The 25,533-nt window shown below is 47.8% G+C and overlaps 1 protein-coding gene across 8 annotated transcripts; it reads right to left on the bottom strand.

Annotated features, from left to right (window-relative positions):
* TRIM29 (tripartite motif containing 29) lies at nt 1-24,092 on the bottom strand. Of its 8 annotated transcripts, none has more exons than XM_010723665.3 (9): nt 22,892-24,092; nt 16,217-16,312; nt 14,363-14,596; nt 13,830-14,028; nt 10,262-10,345; nt 7,207-7,266; nt 5,954-6,055; nt 4,948-5,024; nt 1-2,143 (listed from the first exon to the last, which is right to left on the bottom strand). In XM_010723665.3, the coding sequence occupies exons 1-9, from the start codon at nt 23,750-23,752 to the stop codon at nt 2,081-2,083; spliced, it is 1,776 nt and encodes a 591-aa protein (XP_010721967.1). In that variant the 5' UTR covers nt 23,753-24,092; the 3' UTR covers nt 1-2,080. The 8 variants fall into 8 exon arrangements, with proteins under 8 accessions (XP_010721967.1, XP_010721968.1, XP_010721972.1 ...); XM_010723666.3 differs by having other exon boundaries at nt 5,954-6,052; XM_010723670.3 differs by lacking the exon at nt 5,954-6,055.
* Between the last annotated feature and the right edge of the window lie 1,441 nt (nt 24,093-25,533).

The raw sequence follows: 25,533 nt of genomic DNA, 5'->3' as shown, positions 1-25,533 counted from the left end.
TTTTTGTCAGACATGGAGCTTTCTCCTTTATTTCTGCAGTATGTGTTGCACACGTGAAGGGCCCGGTTTACATCAGCGTAGTCTTGTCCTGTTTGAGGAGATGGAATTCCTCTTGCTTTGCTGATCAAGACAAACACGATAAAAACAGTTCATGCAGAACACACCTCAGCAGGGAGGTCCAGCAGGGGGCGGGAGCTGTGCCCCCTCCCCTGCATCCCTGCAAGCAGGGCTGGGGGGAAGCGAGGATGGGGGGGGACCCAGCTGGAGGGGGTGAGGGGCAGCTTTGTTTGTGTTGATGGATTTTATCGTGTGTGTGAGATCTGAATGAGGCCCTGGAAGTGAGGAGGGAAAGGGGAGAAAAGGGTTGGGGCTGGGATTGGAGCGGGGGCAGCGGAGGGAGGGGATGCTCAGCTCCCCCAACCTGCCATGGTCTCAGGACCTTAGGGACCCATGGGCGCTTGGCATCTGAGCTGTTGCCACAGCAGAGCTTTTTTAGGGCAAGCAAGAAGGGAGGGTGCTTTAATATCCAAGATTTGGAGTGGGGGGGCTGAGAGGAGGGGTGGAATCATCCCCTTGTTTTGGAAAATAGAAAGGAGGAGGTGGAAGCTTCCAATGGAATGGGAGTGACCCAAAGTGATAACCAGGTGCCTGCTCAGGGAGAAAAAGTTCAGTGAGGTTTTTTTTTTTTTGGGGGGGGGAGTTGGAGGCTTCTGTTATCCTTTCTCTTGCACATACTTAAGTCCCACAGTGTATTTCCTAGCAACTCTACCTTCTATCCCAGTTTCTCCTTCCTCCTGTCCTTCCTCACCACGCTACCTCCTTTCCCTCTGGTCATTAAAAAAAAAAAAAAAAAAAAAAAAAAAAAAAGTAAAAACAAAAAAAATCAGAAAGAAACAGTGTAAGTGTAACATAGGTGCCATTCAAGTATTCTGGAGCAACCAGCTTTCAGCCTCCATTTCATCTGAGGGATGGGATTAAGAAGCAGCGAGCATCATTGCACAGGGATTAGCAAATCAGTAGTTTTCAGGGAGAGATGGGTGAGAGCTGTCTCATCCAGGTGCTGCAAGCTTTTGGGGTAGGAAAGGCAGGGAGAAGCTGTTCCAGAGACATTTGGACAGAGCAGACCGTGCAAAGCAGCTGTCAGCTCTTGTTTCTCTGTTCTGCAGCTGAAGGGCCCTGGCCCTGCAATGGGCCACCAATGGATGGGCTGGCGAGGACCTGACCCCTCTGCTTCATCCAAGGGGAAGGGAAATAATCTCAGGGAGATCACAGCAAGGCTAGCGAGCACTGGCTGGGTGCTGATATGATTCATCTATCCCAGGGACAAATTAAAAGCACTGCCCTGAGCAAACAACGATGGCACTATTGCTGGAAAAATGCCCGAACCACAACATATAAACCAATTTTGTTTTAGGGGAATTTACAATAGAAAGGAAAAAAACACGAAACACGCAATACCTGTGGCACCTAATCAATCTTCCATTAGCAGGATGGATTTTCTATCTATTTTTTAATTTGAAAAGGTGGCTGGAAGGGTTCTTTAATGCCATACAGAACCTCTCTGCCCTCTGCCAGCAGTGGCCTCGGGCTGCAGTAGGTCTGCTCCATAGATCCCATTGCTGGCTTTTGCTGCCCAGTGGGAGCAGAGCTGAGCTGAGGAAGGGTCTCAAGGAGGAGAGCCCGCCTGCTTGGGATTTTCCTGCAGGATTTAGCTATGGTCACTTGGAGAGCAGGGTAACCAGAGCAGCAGAGCAAGGGAAGGGTGAGTGCTAGCCAAGCATGCATGCTTCCTGGAGAAGCAGAGCAGCAGCTCTGCAGAGCAAAAGGAAGGGTGATGGCAGAGGGGGAGTAAGGAGGTGACAGCAGAGGATGGAGTTATGTTGTTAAGGCCTGCAGAGCTTTCAAGTGGACTTGGAAGAAATCCGTGTTTCCTCTAGAAAAGGCGATTCCCTTCTGCACCTTCCCTCTCCCTGGCAGAGATTAGAGCAGCAAGGTTAATATAGTAGCAGGTACATCCATGAAAATCCGCAGCTGAGTCTTCACTCCAAGTGCTGCCAGCTCTTCCCTACATCTTCAGGAATCAAGGTGCCTCGTTGGAAGTGGCTCCATTGCCTTTGTTGACGTAAAAGGGGCGGTAATGTGACTGCAATGGAGAATTTGGGGCATTAAGTTTGACCTTCTGTCTTTTTCTGGCCACCTATACTTCACCCTCCTTGGCAGCCCAACCATTTGTAATTTAACACACTCCTATCTTAACACCTTCAGTCCTGCAGAGCAGCACCACCTCGTTTCTCAGCCGGAGTCATCAAATGCAAATGGTGATGCTGTTTGATTTGCGCTCATGCTTTGCATGGACATCATGCCTAAGCCAAATGAGTCTGTGCATGATATAAACTCTCAGACTGTGACTCATGGCTTGATGAGAGGTTTCTGGGAGAAGAGGAATGTCACCTCTATTTTTATGCTTCTGTCAGTGTCTTTTAATTGCTCGCTAACCTGAGAACTCATGGGAGCTTTCACACTTAAAGCCACGCACAGTTATGTGAGCGATGGGCTCTGCTGCACGGTGCTTATTTGTGCTCTCTGGTTGGAGAACCAAAATTCTCGTGCGTGGAAATTCTCCCACAATGGAGTATTGTTTATTTGCACCTCCACGTGTTGCAGGGCCCCATGTAAAAGTCTGGGTGAGCAGGAGCATAAGTAGAAGAGATGCAAGGGCAGAGCCTCAGGGAGCTGCTACGTTCCTCTGTCTCCAGCCCTATTACCACAGTCTCCACTTGTGCCTTTTCTCATCATGACCCACCCTAGCAATTTCATGCTCATCTACACATTTACAAACAAACAACACGTGGCAAAGGCTCATTGTGCAGCCTAGTGTTGGCTGGGGGTGATGGCAGAACACAAAAGTCCATTTAGTGACTGACTGAAAGATGAAATCCTTAGCATGCATCCAGCAATACTGAGGCAATCAATCAGTTCTTCCTCACCTCTGTTGCCCCCTGCACTGCAGTGCTTTAAACTTGAGGGTTAACCCCTATTGCTCCTCTTACAAACAACTCCTATATATGGTGGCTTGGCTGCTGCCATTGAGGAGCACCAAGGTGACATGAGAACATGCTTGCATCAGGGAAGTGGTTGACAAGGCGATCAGGGCCAGCATTGTTTTGCAACATCTGATCTGTCTTAGGTTTGATCCGCTGCACAGATCTCGCTTGCAGAAGGTGGGAGAGACCTCCCAGGAGCATTGGTTGAGGTTGGGAACATTGGGAGAGCAAGTCAACCCATCTTGCTGCTCAGTGCCAGCTCCCGGAGCCTCCTGCTCAATGCTGTGTCTTGTTGAGATTCTTTTCACTCTACGGCTTCTTCCAATTCCAAAATAATACGGAGATGGAAGAGGGGTCCTTCATTTTAAAGAAGTCCCTCTGGGTTGAAAAGACATTCCTCCTTAAACAGCGGAGTTCCTTGTGAACATTTGTATTTACAGACCTTTTAGGGTGTGTATTACTTAAATACATATTTAAGACTACTTTAAAAGCTAGATTATTGGGCCAATAGACCGTAAAAGCTCACGCAGAGCTACTGCAGCCCGGAGTGTTTCTATTTTGGGACTTCTTAATGCTTATATTTATCAACTCAATTGTTAGGTTCAGGGATATCTGGTGAATATAGGCTATAAAAACAGAATAGCCAGCAGCAGCATATGCATGAAGGAGACAAAAAGAGCGGTGGCTTTGGGTGGGAGAAGTCATCAGGCCTTCTCAGCAGGGAAGAAGGGAAGTGGGTGTTGGGTCGGTATTAAAAACCATTGGCTGGAGTGTCCATGTGGACACATGCATGATGAAGTTGGGGATCTTTTAGAAAGGCCGCGACCAAACAGAAGACAGAGAAGACATTGCATCTCACTGCTGCTCCCTAGATGTGTTTTTGCTGTAGCAGGTTCAAATACTCAAGGCTGGATTTTCTGAAGGTGCTACAGCCTATGATGGGATGTCCCTTGCACTGCTGTTCATCTCCTGGAGGGGCCTTTAGAATGGAGCAGACATAGAGCTGCAGTCCTTGGGCAGCTCCTTTCTCACTGCTGTGTATTCCTTCTATTTGCATCCTCCAGTCTGGGAATGCTCTTGACTCTTGGCCTCCTCCTCCTTACAAGTATTATTTCCAGGGAGTGCTAAATAACGTCTCACCAATGCACAATGAGAATTCAAAAATGGGTTTCGCCTGCAGAGACGAGGGCAAAAACCTGATGTTCTTAACTCAGCTTGTGCAAGATCTCAATGCATCGTGGTGCGGAGGGATGCTAAGACAAAGTGGATAAACGCAGTGTTTCTGTGGTTAACTCTTTGTTAACCTTGCACATGAGAACTACAGCACTACCATCCTCTGGCCCTCGTCGTGTGCTGTTGCCTGTCTTGTGGCAGTAGTGCTAACTGAGCCATTTACAGCTGTTGCAGTGATTTATCATCATTGTCTGACCCCTCGTCTTTGATATTGCGCCTGCTCACTGTAGGATGTAATTAGTATAATACTTGTATATGGTTCTCTGTTGGAGTTATTTACACAATCTGTGTTTTCTTGTTGTCAAAGTCTATTAAGAGTGTATGATATCCATGCAGGAAGAAAACGTTCTACAGATTCCAGCGTGTCTTCTGCAATGTTTGTATAGCTTTTAGAAGCCTGGATCAAATTCTAGACCAGGGCAAAATCCTTTCAAAATGTCACTTTGAAATATTGATTATTCCTACATCCCAGCACTGTGGTGTCAGGGGGGTCAATCTGCATCCTTCTCTGGATGCAACTAACCACAGAAAAAAACAATAGAAGCTGCTGACCTGAACCTTTCACTTGCCTATTTCCAAAGGACCAAAGCCCTATTCTCTGGAGTCTCGGGTCCCCCAAGAATAGATATTTCCTTTGCTGAAGCTTTCACCCCCAGGGTTTGTTTCTTACCAATACAGATTGCTTGGAGGATTTCCATGTCTGTGGCGTCACTTTTGCAGACTGATGTCTCACTATTGAGGGATAAGCTGTGACAACATAAAAGAGCCTGTTACAGGTCAGCCCCTGGCACCATCCCCATCTCTCCCTGCAAGCATCGGGATGAGCAGCAGGACTGGAAGTGCCACGTAATTAGTATTGCACTGAAATGCAGCCACTTCTGGGGGTGGGACACAGCAGCCATCGGACGGACACCTATCCCACCACCCTGTTGGTTAGGAGAAGGGAGTGCAGGAGGTCTGTCTAATTAAAATGTCTGGGGAATGCAAGGAGGCAGAATGCGATCGGTCCAATTAAATTTAGGCCAAGGCCTGAACTAAGCATTCTGACTCTTGCAAAGAACACTGTAGGCTATTTAATTAGCACAAAGAGCCGAGGCCTGGGTTTCATGTCAGAAATTAATGACAGCACCCCTGGCAATGCGATAAGCCCTAACCTCCTTTTACTGCACCAGCTCAGTTCTGCTTCAGAAATAATAGCAGCCCTGCTGAATCACCACCAGTTTCAGAGCTGCCAGGCAATGGGCTTTCCCCACCATCTCCCACTTGCAAATTAATCCAACCTGACTGCGCTCGGCAGGTGCTGGTGCCCTTGGGTTCAACCTTGGGTGCCCTTGAACTGGTTGGTGGTGAAAAGAGGATGACGAGGCAGCGAGTGGGGAATGCCGGTTCAGATAAAAGAGACCTGGCAGCTAAGTGCATCGCTTTATTAAAGGTTGTGCTCGGTGGCTATTACTCTTTTAGGATAATAGCTGTTTTGAAATAGTGATAAAGCTAGAAGGGTAAAGGGAATGTCGTCTCCTGCGGTCTCCGAGCACCTAAAAGCATCTCAAATTCTCATCTTCGGGTGTGGGGCTGTTCCAGGCCTCCTGGCGGGAGCAAGAACAGGATGAAATATCTTATTGCCTAAAAAAAGGGGCAGAAGGGAGGGAGGAGGGCAACACCTAAGTGCCCAGTACCGGTCTTAGTGAAGAGGCTCCCATCAGACTGTTTGCTGAAGTCACCGGGCGGATTCTGTCCCACCGAGGAGAACTGAAAAGGCATCTTAGTGCCATTGCCTACTGGAAGATAGAAGAGGTTGAGTTACTCCGGGGGGCTGCGTGCGGCAAGGGGCGAACCTAAGCATTTCAACACAAACCCTGTGAAACTGCCTCCAAATGGCTTAGGGACCGTGGGACCAGTGGTGGGGTCCCGGTGCACAGTGTGTGAGTGTGGAGGTCCCAGTGAGGGAAAAAACTTTCTGGTAAGACCCAGAAAGGTGTGACTGAAGAGCAGCATCCTTGCAGGTAAATGGTATCTCCAGACACTGGGATAACATGGCAAAACGACACGGCAACCAAAGCTCCTTTGCCTCAGAGCTGTTGAAGCCTTACTCAAAGCCCAGTGAAATTAAAGCAAGGCTTCCCCTCCTGGCTGCCAAAGTGATTGTGAGAGAGGAGCGGTGAGATGGAGCCAGCCTTGCCTGCAGCACAGGTGGTGGGTGTAGGTGCCCAGGGCTCCCTGGGCAGGAGGCTGCAGTGCTTGGGCAAAGGGAAGGCCCTCTGAGCAGGAACAGGCAGAGGGAGCAGGGATAGGTGGGAGAAAGGAAGGCTTTGTTGCTGCTGGTTCTCCCCATGCCACCACAGAGTCCCCTCCCCATCACGCTGGGTGCTGTACAGGCAGTGAACACTGGGCAGGCCACGATGCTGAGAACTGAAGTGGTAAGGAAAAGGTGTATAGGAGAGGGAGGAGAGCAGCTTCATGCTCCTGTGTCAGGGTTGGGGGGAACTGAGCCAGGTCCTGGCCCTGCCCCAGCCCCTGCAGCTCGCCTTGGACAAGGTGGTGGAGGCAGTTTGTTTGTTATCTCAGGGTCTTTGGAAGGTGGTTGAGTATTTCAGGGTCTTTGGCAGTTGGTTGAATGTCTCAGGGTCTTTGGCAGTTGGTTGGGTATCTCAGGGTCTTTACAAACTGGCACCTGTCTGTTTTCCATCTTCTTCTCACTGTCTGAGCAGTGAGGACCAGGGGTGCCCTTCCCTCCTATACACACAGCCCTAGAGCAGCGCCAGCTCACGTTTGGGTGTATGCAGCCAGTGCTGATAACCCAGATAAGAGCTGGTTCTGTGAGACAGGGACAGAACAGCCGAGAGGGGAAGCAGGACAGGTCAGTTAGACAGCTGGAAAGCTGTGGCACGGGTGTTAGATCCTTTCAAACTGAAGGCAGATTTACCCGTACCAAGTGTTTCCTCAGTCGCTTGGAAGGAGGAAAATTCCCATGACCGTGGGTTGAAACTGGCTGTAAAACAAGAGCATCCAGTTCAGCAATCGGCTCCTGGTGAGCTGGCTCTAAGGGCTGAGCGTGGCACTGCTCTATGAAACAGTCCCCACCATTCTGGAGGCAACCCCAGACCATAAATGTGGTGCGGAGAGGGAAGTCTGATCTCTTTGCTCTGTGTCCCAGGGGGGTTGGTGGGACATCACTTAGCGAGCAAAACTCTCTCACTGCTGCACAGCTGTCTTCAGCTGCGTTCAGTTGCCAGCTGCAGTTTGCCTGCTCAACGTGGCTGTTTTGCAAAGAGACCTGCAGGCTGAGGCTTGCATTTAGGGCACAAGAGACACGAGCAGAGGAGCGTCTCTTGCTCTGCCACCTGGACAGGGTTCTGCTAGGACTTCACGCTGGGATGCAGCCTTGTGCTGTTGTACCCCTTTGTGAGCCGTGGATCTCCCCGAAGAACACAAAGCGACGAATGCTTTGAGCTGTTTTGCTGCCATCCTGTGGTCTGCTTTTCTATTTCAGCACTGCTTCTATTGCAGCAGTTGCCTCTCCCTTCCTCTGATTCAAAGACCAGCAAAGGCACAAGGTGATCTTTCCAACTTTCTTCTGGCTTTGGTCAAACTCTTTGCAATGTCAGGAGTAAAAAAAAAGCCCGGTGGAAGAGGACAGAAAGGAGCGCTGAGCAGCAGAACACTTTGTTCCCCCATCTTTTAGGCAGCATTTGAAGCTTTTTATGTCTCCCCTCTGCCTCATTATGTCACCCCTGCAGATGGATGCTCTGCGATACTGTCTTTAAGGGAAAAGAGCACTGGAAGGCTCCTTCAGTGCAAGCAGGGCTTAAAAACAGGGGTCAGATCAAGTCCAAGCAGTTTTTTAGTACTAGCACAGAGCACCACATGGGTAACATTCCTCACTGCAACAAACAGACTTGCTGCTGTGACCTAAGGCAGAATTTGCAGTGACCCAACCTAGCAAGAAATAGGGTGTGCTGCAAAACTGTCAAGAGAAATTTAAGGGTTCTCTGCATGTTATGCAACACAAAGGGTGGAGGGCGTCCTCTTTTATTTGATTTTTCTTCCATTTTATGGAATTCCTTAGAAAAGATGCAATCGGAAGCAGTGCTGGACTTCCACATGACACACTGCAAGAGCACAGAAAGCTCTGGAGAGCTAAATGATTATGGCTATGGTGCATTATTCATCAGATAATCCTTTGCTAGCCAGCATGCAAGCTTAAGTGGGTCATGTCTCCTGTTTTGCCTACTGACTCATTCTGTTCCCAAAGTCCCCATCGGTGTGGTTGCAGCAGCTGGTTCCCTTCTATCACTGTTCCCATAAGGGATCTTTTGCCCTCTCTCTGGTGGAGAATGCAGTGCTGCTCAGTCCCTGTTTCAGCAAGGACTTTATGCTGCCACGTGTTTAGTTCTTTGGTTGAAGTAACCAGATTGGAAGCTAACACAGAACAAGCAGCTTTGGGAAGCGACACGCGTGGGCTCTCAGGACAGTGGAGGTGTGCAGGTGAAACAAATGATCCCACAGTGTTTGTGTATTCAAAAGCCCATTGCAGAAAGCTGACTGCATCCAGCAAGCATCCTCTCTGGCTCCAGTAAACAGCACTAAATCGTGACCTCTAAATCCAGCAGCTGATTTCTCCTTTGTCGTGGTGGGTTCTTCAGGAGGTCAGGATGCAGAACAGCATCCTCTCACCCTCCACTCCACTTCAAATTCATTTTGGGCCGTTTTCACCTGAACTGAAAGCCCTGCATTTTGGTGGCCTCAGCCTGAATAATGGAGAACTCATTTTCAGCCATCCCTTAAGGTTGCAAGTGGTGGTGGTGCAGGATGCAGGTCTCAGACTGGTCTCTCCCTAGCACCAGCAGAACTGTTGCAGAACAGCAGTTTTGCAGCCCTGTAGGCAGTTTTTGCAGACAGCCTCCTTTGTGAATTGAACCCTCTGCTTGTAAAATGCCCTCAAACTTGGCTGTCCCCAAACTCAGAGGGCCAGCAGGGTGCAGTCCTGCTAAAGGCTGATGCCTGAGTGGGATCTGCACCCAGCAGCATCCCGTTGCCCATGTGGGTTGGTAACAGAGGAAAAAAGCAAAGGGGACATTGAGACAAAGGGCTCAGTGTTTGTTGGGAGCTGGGCTGTCCCCACGCAGCCCTACAGAGCAGCAAGATGGCACACATGTGCCTTCAGGGCAGCACCGTGGCTAATTGCAGGCATGGCCCTGTGCCCCACCACCATCTGCCTTGGCAGAGCAGCAGCTGCAAACAGCTGGCAAAGCCAGCCAGGGATCTGCTCCCTAAGGAACAGAGGGAATTTGGTTAGTTATTCAGCCCTGTTCTTTCTGTGTTGCTGTCTCTACAGGCACTGCTCTGCCCAGGGCTCTGTCGCTCTGAGCTTCTCACTCTGGTGGTCCTGATTTAGAAATAGGCAGCTGCCATTTTACAACTGAATGCGTTGAAAACAGTCATTCACTCATCCCATAGTGTTCGTGTAGCAATGGGGACATAGGCAGATCAGCAGGGCTCTTGTTGTCAGAGTAAGAGCTCAGAAAAGAACCCCAATCTGCTTTTTTAGGACACATTCCTCACTTCTTGCATCCTTTCCCTGCAGGGAAAAAACATGTTTTCTGGTGAAAGTAAAATCTTAATGCAAATGAAGCCTGGTGAAGCTTTCACATTTGATAGCACAGAGGGGTAAGCTTCTGGTGGAGGATAACGCTTGCTTCAACCTGATAAAACTCCCCTTGTGTCACAAACACCCCTCTTGAAAGAGCTCAGTTGCTCCAGTTCTCCTCCATGTAGCCAAGAGCTTTTGTTGCTTTGTTTGGGATGGAAAGGAAAAAACTTCTCCAATCTTTGTAGGATGGAGAGAAGACCCAACGTAAACAAATGCAGGGGAAAGGACCTTGGATAACATTGAAGTACGTGTGGGAAAGCAGATCTGAAGACAAATCATGAATGAAGTTCCTTTTCTGTGCTGTGTTTGGAAGAAAGGTGTTGGGCTGCCTTACCTTTGGGAGACAGGAACATGGAAAATCTCTTCAAGTTGTCGGGCTGGTTCCACTCATAGTTGTTCATCATGTACCGGTGGTCACCTGGAGGAGCAGAGCAGGCATCAGTGGGGTCCCACACAAGGAACAGAGTCACATAGTCATAGAATGGTTGGGTTGGAAGGGACCTTGAAGACCATCGAGCTCCAACCTCCATGCCACGGGCAAGTTGCCACCCACCAGATCAGGCTGCCCAGGGCCTCATCCAACCTGGCCAGGGACAAAGGGAAGGGGCAGCAGGTTGGAACTGCTGCCTTGAGCATGGGGAGGGAGGTGGTTGTGCCCACTGAAAGCAAGTTGTTCTATTTTTCTAATTCTTCCGTGGGACTTTTGGGTCCAAGCAGTGCTGAGGTTCAGCCTGAGATAGCAGAGGTTTAGCACAGCTGAAACACAAATAGGTGAGGAACAGCTGCCCAGCAGAGCTGGGCTTTCTCCTGAGCATCCGAAGGGAGACTTTGGGATTGAGGAATTTTCTTGCTGAATTGCTGCTGTGTGGCTAAAAATGGATCCCACTTCAAAAGCAATGGTTTGGGTTAACCTGCACACAGAGCTGGCGCACGACCAGAGGCTCTGGACCTGCAGCTATTGCAAAGCTCAAAGAAATGTGAGGGTTGGGAAGGCTCCATGGGTTGGTTTCTGCCATTTTTGAGGTGCTAAACCTGAGTTACAAAGAGCTCTAGCTTCCCTGGCTTCTGGCTCAAGCTTCATTCAAAGTGGGAGAGCCCTTCTCTTTGGCACAGCCTGGTTCTGTTCTCAGGAAATGATCCATGGAAAATGGTGTCCTATCCGCTCCGAAAACTATATATATATATATATATATACACATATATATATAAAGGCCTTAATTCTTCTCTAAATCTGCGGTTCTCTGGAAGGATGAAAGTTTGGTAACCATATTGTGATAGTTCCACTGTTTGATTCTTAAGTTACTGAGCAAACTTTTGTGCTATTTCTCTGATTTATTTTTGTGTTATTCAGAATCCCTGGGCACTCTCTGATTGTTTTCCTCCTTGCCACACTACTAAGTAGGTACCTGTTATGACAACTAAAAGAAAGTGGATTCCCTTTGGAGTCTGCTATTAAGCAGACTTCATTCCATTAATATAATATTTCTTCATGGGAAGTTTCTTACGCTGGAAGATCAAGCTGGTTGCAAATGAATTTGTTGCAGTGACTCAGGGGGAGTGTGAGTTAATTAAATCCATTAAGTAATTGTGGAGTTATTTCCTTGCAGTCACTCGATGCAGAGTGCTGTCCTCTTTCAAGTGTAACTGCAGTTTGAGAAATGGTGAGCTCTGAAGTTTCTCAGATTCACCTTAAATAACATTTCCCAACTGAGTGGATGCCACCGCTCTCCTCATTAGGCAGGCTGCAATCTGTGTCCATTACATCCCTGTACAGTTCCCAAAAGTGCCCAGATTTCTGGCAGTGGTGGAGTATTGCCCTGCTCAGAAATACTTTGGCACTCGAATCCCATGGATTTCGAGTACCTGACATCAGTATATGAGGGGAACCTAATTGAAAGTGATCAGCTGATCAGGAGGAAGTCAGCCTTTATCTGGAGCTGCTGTAAGGGAACGTGTGCATGCTGTTGGGTTGTGCAAATGGCCAAGCAAAATGCATCGGCTTCAGAATTGGCAAAAGAAACTCCTGATGGTTATTGTAACTCTGGAGGTTACTTCCTTAATTGTAACCTACTGTTGCGCTACTCATCTAACCTTCACAGTGCTGTGAGCAGCTGGCAGCCAGAGCCCCTTTGGCTCTGTGCCGTCCATGGTTTGGAAATCCGACAGAAGTCCAGGTGAACAAAAGTGTACAAAAATGATTTTTGAATCTGAGCTGTCTTCCATCTACCTGACTTGCATTGCAGCCAAATTTCCCAGCAGACCTTAGCACAGGAGATGCTGCAGTGATGGGTTGATGGTTGGACTATATGGTCTTAGTGTTCTTTTCCAACTTCAGTGATTCTATGATTCAGTGGCAAATATTAGAAGATAAGTAATATTCAGTTTCTAATCCTGCTTGAAGGTATGGGGGAGCTTAAATAAAATCTAGCTCCATCCTCAGCACTTTGAACATGGTTCCTAACTTTTCTGAGAGGTTGGTGCTCTGAACCAGAGCATCTCATGCCTCCCATTCATGTCCAATGGAGAATGGTGGTGCTAGATGGATATCAATTAACTGTTTGCCATGCAGGCTCCCTGGGGCTAAGACTTGCTCTTTCTCTTCCTAACGAAGGAAGGCAGCATGCTGTCACTTGATGAACACAGTGATACTCATTACACATCCAAATTTACTCTGGCCCTGTGTCCCCTTCATTCTTACTGCTCTAAATGAGCAATCTTAGGCTGATTCACAAACGTCAGCCTCTGAGAGACACTGTTTGTTCTCCAGTAACATGTCCCATGCTGGTCTGACTTATGTGCTTCTATTTGCTTCTTTTTTTTTTTTGGTTGTTTTCTCCCCTCCTCTTTTATCATCTCATCTCGCAACATGCATCTGTCTTTTCTGGAAGATGGACAGATTTACCTGAGTGCTGTCCAGAAAAAGGTGCTGTGTTAATATGAGAGGAATGTCTGATAAGTACTGTGAATCTGAATGAAATAGCAGTGTTCTTGCAGATGCATGTTGCAGTGATCTTCTGTTGTTTGAAATGGGCTTGAAGTCTATCCCTACAGCTTTTTGAGTCACCTCTCCTGGACAGCAGGCTGCAGTTTACCCCCAGATTACCTATCCAGCTTCTTGACCTTTATTGCTTCGCTATCTGAGGTCCCACAATCATAAATTAGACCTTCCTTGCAGCCTGGCATGATAAGGATTTACTCCCATCCCTACTATTCTTAGTGCAAGAGTTCATTTAATGGGATTAAGTACCATGCCCAAGGTCACAAAGGCTGTCCGTGGGACAGCTTGGAAGTGAAACATGGTTATGGTGTGCAGTCTCACAAACGAGCTTTACGCAACACAAGTCCTCTGCAGAACTGATGGGAAGAGACTGAAAGAAAGTGGATTCAAAGCCTTAGAAGATTCCTTGCATTGCTGTGGTATTGACCATGCCCTCCCTCTTTACATAAGAAAGATTGCTCATCCTTAATCACTGCAGGAACCCGTGTGCTCTGCATTCCCTGAGACGGGAGCTGAGGAAGCACAGCTCTGCTTGGTGGAACCTGCAGAGGCAGGGTCAGGGAGCAATGCCTCTTCAAGGATTAGTTTGACCCAAACACCAAAACAAAGACCTTTTTTTTTTTACCCAGAAAACCTGTTATTAGATTTTCAGTGACAGGTGCTTTCGGGATATTTCATGTTCCAGGCTGAAAGCAGCTGCTGTAAAATGGCATGTCACAGCAGCACTAGCGCACTAACCGAGCCGGACAAATGAGGCTGATGGCAGGAGATCTGAATTGCCATTCTGGGGTGGCCACATTCCTACTTCTGCCAGTATTTTTCTTATAGTCCTGCCTCCTCTGTCACCCAGTGAGCTCCTGAGCCGGGCTCTGCCCAAGGATGGGGCAGCTCTGGGTTACTTTACCATTCTCAATGTGGTTCCTCTCAATGAAGTTGCGGCCAAGGTCTGCCTTGCAGATTTTCTCCACGTGCCTCATGCAGACGTTGAGGAGGTCATCACGGAGCAGCCCCATGGAGGGGCTCATGCTCTCCCCTTCGAGCAGCACGCTGTACGTCGGGAGGGAGGGAGGGGGGACATAATTCCGCATCAAAGCCCCAAACTCCTGCCAAATTGAGGAGGAGGGAGGTTATTGAGGAATATAAGGAGAGATCCCGAGAAACTGTCTACGTTAGGCTCCAAATAAGACAGAGAGGGAGGGAGAGTAGTGAAGATGGATGGGAGGCAGTCAAATGCTTTGGCTGAGAGCTGTAGGCACCAAAAAAGGAGGAAAAGAAAAGAAATACGAGGCGTTGGCATGCTGAAGTTCATGCTTCATGGGAGCAGACACAGCTTGAAATGCCAGGGCCGGTTCCTCACGTACATGTGCATTGAATTGGAAAAGACTAGTGCTTCCTATGCTGTCTGAGAAAAGAAAAAGCAAATGAGGTCTTTCTGACCTGGAGGAAGAGCACGGAGTCACTGATCTGATGGATCTGCTCCCTGTTCTCCTTGTCCTCCCGCAGCAGCTTTGCCCTCTCTTCCAGCTCGTCCACAATCTCTTTCACGTTCTCCGAGGCAATCTTTTCCCTCTGATCCAGGGCAGCCTTCACTTCATCCCTCTGCCTCTCCAGGTCCCGGATCAGCTCCTTGAAATGCTGGTCCACTGTCGCTTTCTCATTGGTGGTGTAGTTCTGTGGGGGCAAAGGGGAGGAGAAGGGAGACAGCAGAAAAGACACGAGAGAGGGTGAGAAACAAAAGATGAACTCTCGCGTGGAGTCACTTGCTAATAAGGGATGTAGGTGGGGATGTGTCCAAGCACTTGATGGGACAGGAGGGAACGGCCTCAAGTTGCACTAGAGAAGGTTCAGATTGGATATTAGGAAGAATTTATTGCCAGAAAGAGTTGTCTGGCACTGGCACAGGATGCCCAGGGAGGTGGTGGGTTCACTGCCCTGGAGGTGTTCAAGGAAGGGGTAGATGTAGTAATGAAGGACACAGTTGAGTGGGCAATATTAGTGGTAGGTGGATGGTTGAACAGATGATCTTAAAGATTTTTTCCAGCCTTCATGATTCTATGATTCTCAGCACTGGGACCACGACCATGGAGACTTTAGGTATGCAATCCTTAGCACCAGAAAGCTATGCTAAGATAAGTAATATTAATTCTTGCAGTAAGTGTGTATATAGATAACGTATGGTGCACGCTGTCTTCCTCATTATAATAGTATCTCTTCAATTCGTGAGCTGCACTCCTAAGTGATATTTAAAAACATTGTCTAACTTTCTAAATCATAACTCTGGCTCCTCCAGAATTTAAGGACCAAATTCACTCCATTTCAGCAGATGAAAGCTGCTGAAACACTTTCCATCAGCCTCTCTATGTCCCTCTGAAATATTCTTCAGAATGACTGTGGATAGAACTGTAGTCAGAGTTAAAATTTCTAGGTCACATTTCCAATAATAGTAATAGTAGTAGTAATAATAATAATAATAGAGGAGACAAAAAGCAGAACTGGCAAGTCAGTGTGCGTGTACCACATAAAAGGGAGAAGAATGGCTTTGCTTATTAATATTATGCAAATTCTCTGGGGTGTCTTCAAATAGTGTTTTCACTGCTCTGTTCAGTTAGGGTGTAAATTAAAACAAAAAAAGCACCATTACTATATTCTAACCCTTGTGTGGTGAAAGGACTATAAAGGAGACCTCTATCAGTATGGAAATGAGCTGTTCCATTATAAACAAGACACACGTTTGTGCAGCTGCACCTGGTTGCCTTAGAATCAGAGAACAGTTGGTCTGGGAGGACCTCAAAGATCACCTAGTTCCAACCCCTTGCCGTGGACAAGGTTGCCAACCACTAGGTCAGGTTGCCCAGGATCCCATCCAGTGTGGCCTTAAGCACCTCCAGGGATGGAGATGGGCAATCCAGAGCACTTCTGGAGTTGATTTTCTAAGTGAACCAGCAGGAGAAAGGCTAAATGCTTTTGTTTCCAAATGGGCCTGCCTGTTAGTGATGGCAGAACCATAGGAACCAAAAGCAGGTAGGTGTCCCGAGCCATTTCATAACAGGGCTGTGCAGGCTCCTCTTGTCTCCTGCAGGATGTGTTGCAAAATGACTTCAGTAGGAGTTGTTGTTGCCAAGATGTGGTGTGAACGAGTGTTGGAGAGTGATGAGGTAGAGGCTAGGTAAGGAACGGAGTGAGTAAGAGCTGGATATGCCAGGAAAATTGAGGGAAGAAAGAGTGATGTGAGAGACTGGAAAAGAAAGAGACAAGATAGGGGAGACGGAACAGTGAATATCCCCCACGCACCTTGATACGGTCCCTCTCCTTCTGCCACTTATCCACTTCATCTTCTACCTCGATGATCTTCAGCTGCAGTTGCTCCTTCTGCAGCGAGAGTTCAGCCTGCAGGAAGAGGGGAGACCCATAAGCAAGGGCTGCATGCTGTGCCTCGAGGAGCGCTGTGCTTCCCCTGCTGCACTGGTTCCTGAGCAGCAACAGCCAGGCACTACAGACTGCTGGCACTGCTTGAGATGGAGACGATGTGCTGACAGGGGACAAGGTGCCAGAGCTGCTGGCTGGGGCAAGAGATTCAGCTTCCTCAGCAAAGACAGCAGCAGAAGCACCCACCTACCAGGCTACCGTCATGGTGCTGCTTTTAATCACATTAGAGTCATTAGCTGGAGGGGGACGAGGTCTGTTTCAAAATTCAGCTGTGTATGCAGCACGGGGCCCATCCCAGGGTGTGCCTCTGCAGCAATAACAGTTTTCATGTAATTACGGAATGACGTTTGACGAGTGTTGCAACAAAGAGGACGGTGCCTCCGGCAGGAATTCTGTTTAGACAGGATTGTGGATTAATTTGCTCTGAATTGAGAGCTTTCATGTTATGATGAAGCTGGGGAATGCTTGGAAAAAAAAAAAAAATACAAAAAAAAAAAAAAAAAAAAAAGGAAGAGGGGAGGAGGCGTAGCCAACTATGTTTGGCTTAGATCAGCACCTTCCCTGGGAGCCATTTGCATTTTGTTTTGCACTGGCTTCCTAGCAAAGTGCAGAGCAGACAGCTGCACGCAAGGTGGACTGGAGAGCTGGAGACCATAGAGGGCTGGGCACTGCTGGGGACATCCCTGGGCCATGCTGGACCGGCTGCTGAGCACTGCCCCGTTAGCTCACCTGCTGCTCACCACCTCCCTGCCCCACAGATCATGACAAAGCCTTTGTTTACGTGTCCCAGGACCTTTCTGTGTTTCATGTGTGCACAGGTTGGTCACAGCGCAGCTATAACTGCAGGCAATCTGGTGGTGGCACACACGTTCCCAGAGCTCTTGAGGAATGGCACAGTCAGCAGAAATGACCTGTGCTCCTCAGCTGTGCTATGGCACAACGCTGCCTCTGAAAACCCACTGTAGGTGTGGAACCCTCCAGAGAGTGTGTGTCACCCCAAAGGACTCATACTTAGGCCAACAATAAGTTGTAGGGGAAGTGAGGGCTGGGGGAACCCAGCAGCTAAGGCAGTAAGGTTGCGCTGCCACCAAGCCGGGATCATAACTTAGCGTGCAAACCCTGCTCTTCTCTCCTGATCATTGTTGGCTTTGGGGGTGGGAGTTGAAAAGAGCAGCAAAAGAGCATCACAGCATGAAGAGCAAGAAGGCAACAAACTGTCAGCCAGCTCAGAGCGGGGAAATGTGCCCATGGAGGCTCTTGTCTTGGTGCCAGTTGCTGCCGTGTCTGAACATCCTCTTGAGCCTGAATCAAGCACAGCTGCATCTGAGAGCCATTGACTCTTGCTGTTCCAATTTAGAAAACCTCTATTTATAGAAGGAAAACAATTTGATTGTTGTTTTATTGCCTTATAAAAAAAAAAAGAAGGGCAAACAAAAAAGGCAAATGTACTCAAAGACATCTCTGGGCCAGAAGAGCAGCATCCTTTATACCATCACTGTAATTGTCCTTCTTGAGTTAGGAACCCCTCTAAACAGCATCCACACACCCTGGCAGCCCCAGCTGAGAGCAGCCATCAGCTGAAGCTCACATTCTACAAGGGCTGAGAGCAGACATGGAAGGGTTTTGCAGTACAGGTTCCTAAGAGAGATGTGTATATCAGGATGAGCCAATTTGCTCTTCTACTGATCAAGACAGTAAAGGTGTGAGCTTAGTTCTATACCTTTCACATTTTTGAGACAGTAGCTTGAAGGAATGCATGTTTTTGCTCATTACTATGCACACTCCAGTAATCAATCTGAAAAAAATTGCAGTCTAATGCCAGGTCTTTCCTTGAGCCATAAGCTACATCCAAATGACATTGATTTTTTGCAAAAGAAGACCTCCTGAGCAGTGGGGAGTAATGTGCCCCTCTTCACCCCTAAGTATCAGGACATTTTCATGACAAGAACGTGAAGCTTTCTTTTCAGAAGGGCTGATGTTTCACAGCCACAGAGGCTTTGTAATCACAACAAATCTGAAAGGAAAGGTTACAGGAGAATTTTCCAGATGCTGGCTGGAAGGTGGTGATAACAATATGATACTTATGTGGTGCTTTTTAATTAAGATGGGTCTCAAAGGAACTTAGAAAACTATTACTGCCTCAGAAGTGGTAGCTAGCTCTTAGCAGCTTGTTGGAGCTGAAAGATCCCTTCATGCAGAAAGGTAGTTTGGATGCCGCTGGGATGGAAGTAACAACTGTTTAAGAGCAACCCCACACTACAATTTAGAGTAAGAATTACAATTTGCAAATGGAAATTACAGAGATCATTCCAATAGCTGGAATGCAAATATCACAGTCATCCAGGGTTAAAAGCTTGGGTTAAAACTCCCCTAATGAGGGCAAAGGAAACACTGGTATGGATAGCAGCAAAGGGAGTGTCTTCGTTGCATGGCAGCACAACCACTAGAGCTGTTTGTACCAAAAAAATGACATTAAAAAGAGATTAATTACATAGGGGCTGTACCCATCGTTGGAGGGGTCCCTACTCTGCAGAAATGATGACAGTGGTGAAAAATGTGGGACGCACTTGTTTAGAGCATTAAGTTTGACTATGAGAAATGCTGGCACCGAGAGTCTGAGCGGACAGAAGATCCCCTATTACCACCTAAATTAATTAGGACAGTCAAGAGGCCTAAGTGAAAGTTCAGAGTGTACATCTAAACATCCACAAGTGAACCCAGCCCTTGTGCTAAAGGACCTGGAGATGTGAGATTATGACTCTTGCACCATGACGCAACTCATTTTTGCAAGGCAGCAATACAAGCATCGTCATGTCTTAATGCTCTGGGAACCCAGTCCCTGAATCAGGAAACACCCCTGTGTCACCAGCCTGGGAGAGCTATGGTAATTATCCGTCAGCAACAACCAAATGCAATAATGAAGTGGGAGAAGAAGAGTTGAAACGAGCTATCCCAGCATAGGGCTTATAGGCACAGCTGAGATATCAGCACACTGGTGATGATTTCTACTGGTTTTGCCATTAGGTTTTTCAATCTAAGCTTTTGTTAAGCAGAAGCAGGTGGCAATGGGCTGCAGTTTCTGCAGACTGCCAACATCCTGCAGCTAATGTCACTGGTCAGTGCCATAGCGGAGGCCATTAAAGGCTCTGCTTGAAAGAGACAGAGGGTTTCTCACCCATGAGCTGGTGCATACTACCCAGGTTCTGCCCCCACTGTAGAGGCAGCAGTGCAAAATGCAGACAAATGAGCAAAGCTGCTCTAAATCACAGCTTTCAGCAGGTTTGCTTGTCTGCCTTCCGGCCAGAAAGAATGGTGTATGGGTAGCTGTGATGTTCCTGTGGAAGGAGCATCCATGTGCCTGCAAAATGGCCACAAGGAGTGTAGATAAGGCCCCAGGCTCCACCATGCCTCACTTCAGTGGGAAAAGCCAAAAACTCTCCTCTGGCACATCAATATGCTCTTTTTTTGCTGTGTATTCAACCAGAACAATACAGAGGGGCCCAGATGGAAGCCCCTCTGGATCCTCTCTGAGGATGGCTGACTTCAAAGCCTCTCCATCCTCTGTGAAAGCTCCGCTTTTAGAAGCAAGCAGAACACCCAGCTCCTGTTCCTGCACAGCTTTTCTCTGCCGACCCTTTAAACCTGCTGTGCAGTGGGAACTTTTCTCTAAAGCTAAAGAATGAAAAGGAAAAAAAAAAAAAACACCCAAAGCGTTTTTTGCTAGATCTGACCCGACGTGCCGAGCGCTGAGGCTGTGATGGATCTTAATGCTGAGTTATTTGCAGCTCGGTGGCTGGCAGGCATCTGTGAAGTCGTCTCATTCTGAGAATGGGCCTGTAAAACAGGTTTGGGATGAAGGATCCCCTTTCAAAATGAAGGACTGTCTGAAAGAGGGGGGGTCTGGTGCTGCTGATGAATCAAGCTGACCAGAGAGGTTTATGTGAGTGTCCAGACTGCAATTGACAGCTCTCTCTTTTCAGTGGTGTGGTTATTACACACTTTTCTATTGGCTATTTCTTGTGCTGGTTCTGGTGGAGGTGTTACTTTTGCTTTAAATCTGTAGCAGGAAATTCATGCAAAGTGGAGCTGGGGTACAATAGGCAAATACTAATGGGTGGAAACTTAGAAAAAATATCTCCATCTTCTATTGCAAGTTGTCTCTGTCTGACCTCCTGTGCAACATAGCAGGAGGGGGATGAGGGGCTCCCAGCCTGGCTCTGTGACATGGCAGATGCTGCTGTGCTCTCCCTTTGCCTTGCAGAAATCCCAAGCTTCCCACTGCTTCCCTAAATGCCCTAACCAATAGGTGTCTGCTTACTGCCTTGCTTGCATTCCTCTTCTCTTAAGCTGCACTCTCTCTGTCTGCAAGGTGCAGCAGTTACCTCATTCCATGGAAGGCTCTTCAGCTGTCCCTCCGTTTCCCACCAGCACATTACAGCAGCTTTCCCACCTCCAGGCCTATCGTGGGGAGAAACTCATGGAAGGGGCTGTAAACTGCATTCATTCTGCAGTATGGAAGGAACAGGAGCATAATACACCTTACTGCATGACAGCTACCCTGCGGCTGCTGAGCGCCAAGTGATGCCATGGCAGCACGGATGGGGTTGGGGTTGACCTGGTGTGGATGGGGTTGCCTCAGTGTGGGGTTTTTGCTCACACTTTCCACAAAGGCCAGCAGCACCAAGCACACTTTGCTACTCCACCAATTTGTGGTCGTGTTCCAGCTCAGTTGATTTGCAAGACTTGAAAAGAAGAGGTGATGCACACGAGGGACCTGGCAGCGCTCGTCCCTCCCTGTGGTTCTTGCTAAGGTTCCACCAATGGAGAATAGATCAGGGCTAGGAATAAACATTTATAAGCAACACCTATCCTGTTAATTGTTTTTGTCTGAGTGAATACTCCCTCAAGTTACAACACGATCAAGACTCCTTGTCAGGAGAAACTTGCACATGTGTGTGATTCATTGATAAAGCCCTAAATCCTCTGGGCTTAGCAGCAGCAGAATCAGCACAGGGCAAGCACAGACCTTACCAGAACAGCACGAACACTCTGGGAGAGAAATCAAACACCGTTTAAATCCTAGGTGAAGGTTCCTCCACCCAAATCTGCTTGCCTATGTACAGGCAAGGTGTTGTAGATTCATCCAAATATAGGGAGAAGCTTTGGCCAGCTCTGGTTCTTCAAGGGAGCTTTCTCAATGGAAATGGCTGAGAGGAATTGGACAACCTGACACAGCTTTATGAAGGTTAGGCATATACTGTGTAATCTTTCAGAGCCAACATCAAAACACAAGACCAAGCAATCACGAAACAAACAGCAGATAGCAATCCCTGCAGGAATTTCTTTGAGAGACCGTCTGAGGCATGGGAGAAGCTTTGTCTGGTTCCAGTCAGGCTGCAAGGTGAAGATGGCATTGCAAGAGAATACCAAAAACTGTGCAAGGAAAGACAGAAAAGCTCTAAAAAAGATGTTCCTCCAGCATTATGAGTTAAACCTTCTTAGCACTGTAAATTCTTCTAGATTACGTGTAACTCAAGAATTTCCAACAGCGGGTACTTGTACGTGCCTGTTCACCACATCAGAGCTCTTGGGCTGTGATTAAGGCTGGGATCCAGCAGGTCTGGGTGCCCTTCCAGCTCCTGCCGTGGGCTGGCTGTAATTCTAGGCAAATGGTTTTATGTGACCGCTTTATGGGTCTCCTTTCTGTCATCTCTCCTGCCTTGTCTGGATAGACCAGAAGGTCTCCAGCCTGAGGTATGTTTTTACAGAACTGAATGTGGTGGGACCCTGACATTCACTGGAGCAAGTGGGATAATTGTGCATCCACCCAGAAAGCAAACAGAATGAGAATTCAGGCAAACAAAGGCAGAAGACTTTCATTAGAGGTTCACATGCCAGTCCCATCTCTTTAGATGTCCATCTTCTGAGACTACTGTAGCACCACTTCAGGGAAAAATTAAAAGTTCTGTGCTTGCACTAAGCTTTTTTTTCTTCATCTAAGCTTCAAAAGACTTTTCCCACAGGTGGGGCTCAACATCATTATCTCCATAACAGAAAAGACAAACAAGAAGGCAGAAGCTCACACCAGGGAGCTGAGATCACAACTGTCTGTTGTAACCACAACCTTGAGCAGCACTGATCTGTGTGCCCATGTTCAGGAGGTCCTGAACTCAGGCACGGCCCCACTTTGCAGCATTGTACAAAGTCAGTCACAACTTGAAAACTGAGGATATGGGGCTTTAGTTCAGCTCCTGCTGTGATCAGGTTGGGTTCTGTTGGGTAGTTTTGCCCAACCAAACACAGTCTGCTGCACCACACCACGGATGTGCTTCTATAAGAAGCTGTCTGTAGACAGTCTCAACACTTGGCAACATCAGTCCTCCACTAAACCCTTCCCAACCACTTCCCTTGCATCCCAGGATTATATTGCAGCCATGATTTTAGGAGAGACCATAGGATAGAAGGAAAAGCCCTGGAGTGACATTGAGTTCCACGGAAAGACTACTGAGAAAAAGAGCAATTAGAGAAGTGTTATATTACCTCTTTTCCTGCTTTCTCGATCTCCACCGTCACCGTGCTGTGGTTCTTGTGCTCCTGGAACATGCAGAGGTAGCAGATGCACATCTGGTCTGTCTGACAGAACAGCTCCATGGTCTTCCCATGCACAGGGCATTTTCTTGCTTCGAAGTCCCTGATGGGGTCGAGGAGCTGATGGTCCCGGAAAGCTGCTCCCTCCAGGTGGGGTTTGAGGTGCAGCTCGCAGAAGGAAGCCTGGCACACCAAACACGACTTGACGGCCTTTTGCTTGTTATCAATGCAGGAATCGCACAGCACATCCTCCAGCTTCACCCTGGGCCGGGAGCCAGCTGCTCTGTCAGGCACTTTGTTGAAGGTGGGTCTTCTCAGGTCTCCCGTCTCCACCAGAGGCAGGGATGGTTTCTTCATGTCCCCTATCTGCCCGCTGGAGAACAAGGGCTTCCTCCCTTCCCCTTCGTTAGGCAAGAAGCTCTTTTTGGAATCCAAGGAGAAGAGGGACTTCCTGAGGTCGCCCTTGTCTGCAAAGGAGAGTGGAGTTCTCCTCATGTCTCCTATCTGTCCGCTGGCAAACGGCATCTTCTTGGAGTCTGCTGAGTCCATGCTGAAGTAGGTCGATCTCTTCTCATCGGACGACTCCACAAACTGAATGATGGGCCTCTTCCAGTCACTCCCAGAGAAGAGGGAGCTCTTGATTTGTCCGGTCTCCAGGGAGGTACCGCCAGTGCCCTTTATTGGCTCTTTCTCGCCTCCGCCAGGATTCGTCGTCTTCTTCACTTCTTCATCCTTTTTGGGGGCGGATGGACTCTTCACATCCTCTGGCTTCCCAGCAGTGCCATTTGTCCTTGCTGCGCTCCCTGTTTCCATTGTCTAACCGGGGCGGGTTGGTTTCTTGGCTCCTCTGCTCTGTCCTGTCCCCCCGTGCTGTCCCCCGACCCCTGGAAGCAGCTGTGGCCGTGTGCCTGCCTGCTGGCCGTCCCAGTGAGGAATGACGGGGGAATGTGGGGCAGCTGCTGCCTAAGTGACGCACCTGGAGCTCTTGCAAGGAGGAGGAGATGAGCTCTGGATAATGCTAGGTAGAGGCAGGGGGAAAGAAGGAAAGAAAGGAACAGACGTTACCAGGGATCAGAAGCCACAGCTGTGCAGTTAATTATACAAGGCAGTCCACACCCAGGAACATTCTTGTCTAACCAGGTTTGGGAGGAAGGGCTGTTTATATACATAGAAATGCTCGGCAAAAAAAAAAAAAAATCATTTTCATTAAGATGCAGTAACCAGTTCGACCGCTTGTTTCAAAAATAATTTTGCTCGTTGTTGCCAGGAGCTGAGGTTACCTCCTTGCTGAGACGGGCAGGGTCAGAGAGACCATGGGATGCTGAGGATGGGTTTGTTAACTGGGTCATACACATGCACAGAAATAATTATGGTTGTCATTAAAATGAACGCCTAGAATAAAGCATTCTTAAACTGGGTTCCCCCGAGGGCTTGCTGTATTCAGTAGAACAGGGAGGGGAAACATGGGGATAATACCGGGTTTAAAAGACCCCTATTATCTTTATTTTGATGCTGATGTTGGGTTTGTGTGAGATCCATCTATCTACAACTGGAAATAAGCAGTGCACACATTAGAAGAACACAGCTGACCCAAAATAAAAATCAGCCAGAGTTGTGTTTTCCTGCAGGCCGTGTGAACCCTACTTACATGACTAATGGAAGAGCTCCCACCACCCATTTCATTGCATGTTCTCAGTGAAACACAGGTTCAAGTGTTCCTTCTGCAGTTCCTCCCATAAACATGCACTGAACTGAGAGACAGATCTGGAAGATTAAGTATTTTGCAGATAGCTGGCCAAAATGCTTCTTGCAAGAAGAAAGAACTGCAGAAGAGTTTTAAAAATACATATTTCTCTCTCCATTCGCCACATTCCTGGAGAATGATCAGCTTTTTTATCCAAAAGAAATATATTCAAGTGTCATATCAAGCAACTTGGGTAGTTTTCCTTCCTCTCTTCCCTGGCTTTCCCTTCATTTTCCATTTCCCTGACTGGAAATGAGAGGGCACAGCGGAAGGGAGAAACAGCAAAATTATTTCAAAGCTCATGAAATGCTCCTTTCATTAAGGGGGAAAAAAAAAAGAGAGAGAAGTCCACACCCCATAATGGTTTTTATTCAGCCAACTGGAATGACAGATTTCAGAAGAAAAAGGCCCTTTATCAGCGCTGCTGAATTCCATCAAGTTCAAAAGAAGGAGGTGGACCCTACACTCATTTCATATCAATGTAACATAGATTATACTCTGAACTTCAGTGAGATTGCTCTGAGATTAACATGCAGGCTGTAAATTAACCCAGACCGGTATCTGATTTGTGCTTAATTTCATTTTTGCAGGGTAGAATGGTGTCACCGGTTGAGAATGTGATTTTTTTTTTTATTCCTGTAATCGTTTCTCATTGGGAACCCATAGCAAAACCACTATTGGAAGAGTGCTAAGCAGCAGAGGAAAAATCCAGGTCTGTGTTTTGCAGCTCTCTTTTAGGTGTGGAGGAAATGGAGGTGCAGCCCCAACAGGAACAGCCTGCATTTTGGATCTGATATGAGATACCCAGGAAGCGCCTGTCTTATAGATAAGGTTAATAAGGGCTTTGTCC

This window comes from Meleagris gallopavo, chromosome 26 (assembly GCF_905368555.1).
Source record: "Meleagris gallopavo chromosome 26, MGAL_WU_HG_1.1, whole genome shotgun sequence".
In the NCBI taxonomy this organism is placed as follows: Eukaryota; Metazoa; Chordata; class Aves; order Galliformes; family Phasianidae; genus Meleagris; species Meleagris gallopavo.
The sequence above is the reverse complement of the archived record's forward strand: the minus strand, read 5'-3'. Positions and strand labels throughout refer to the sequence as shown.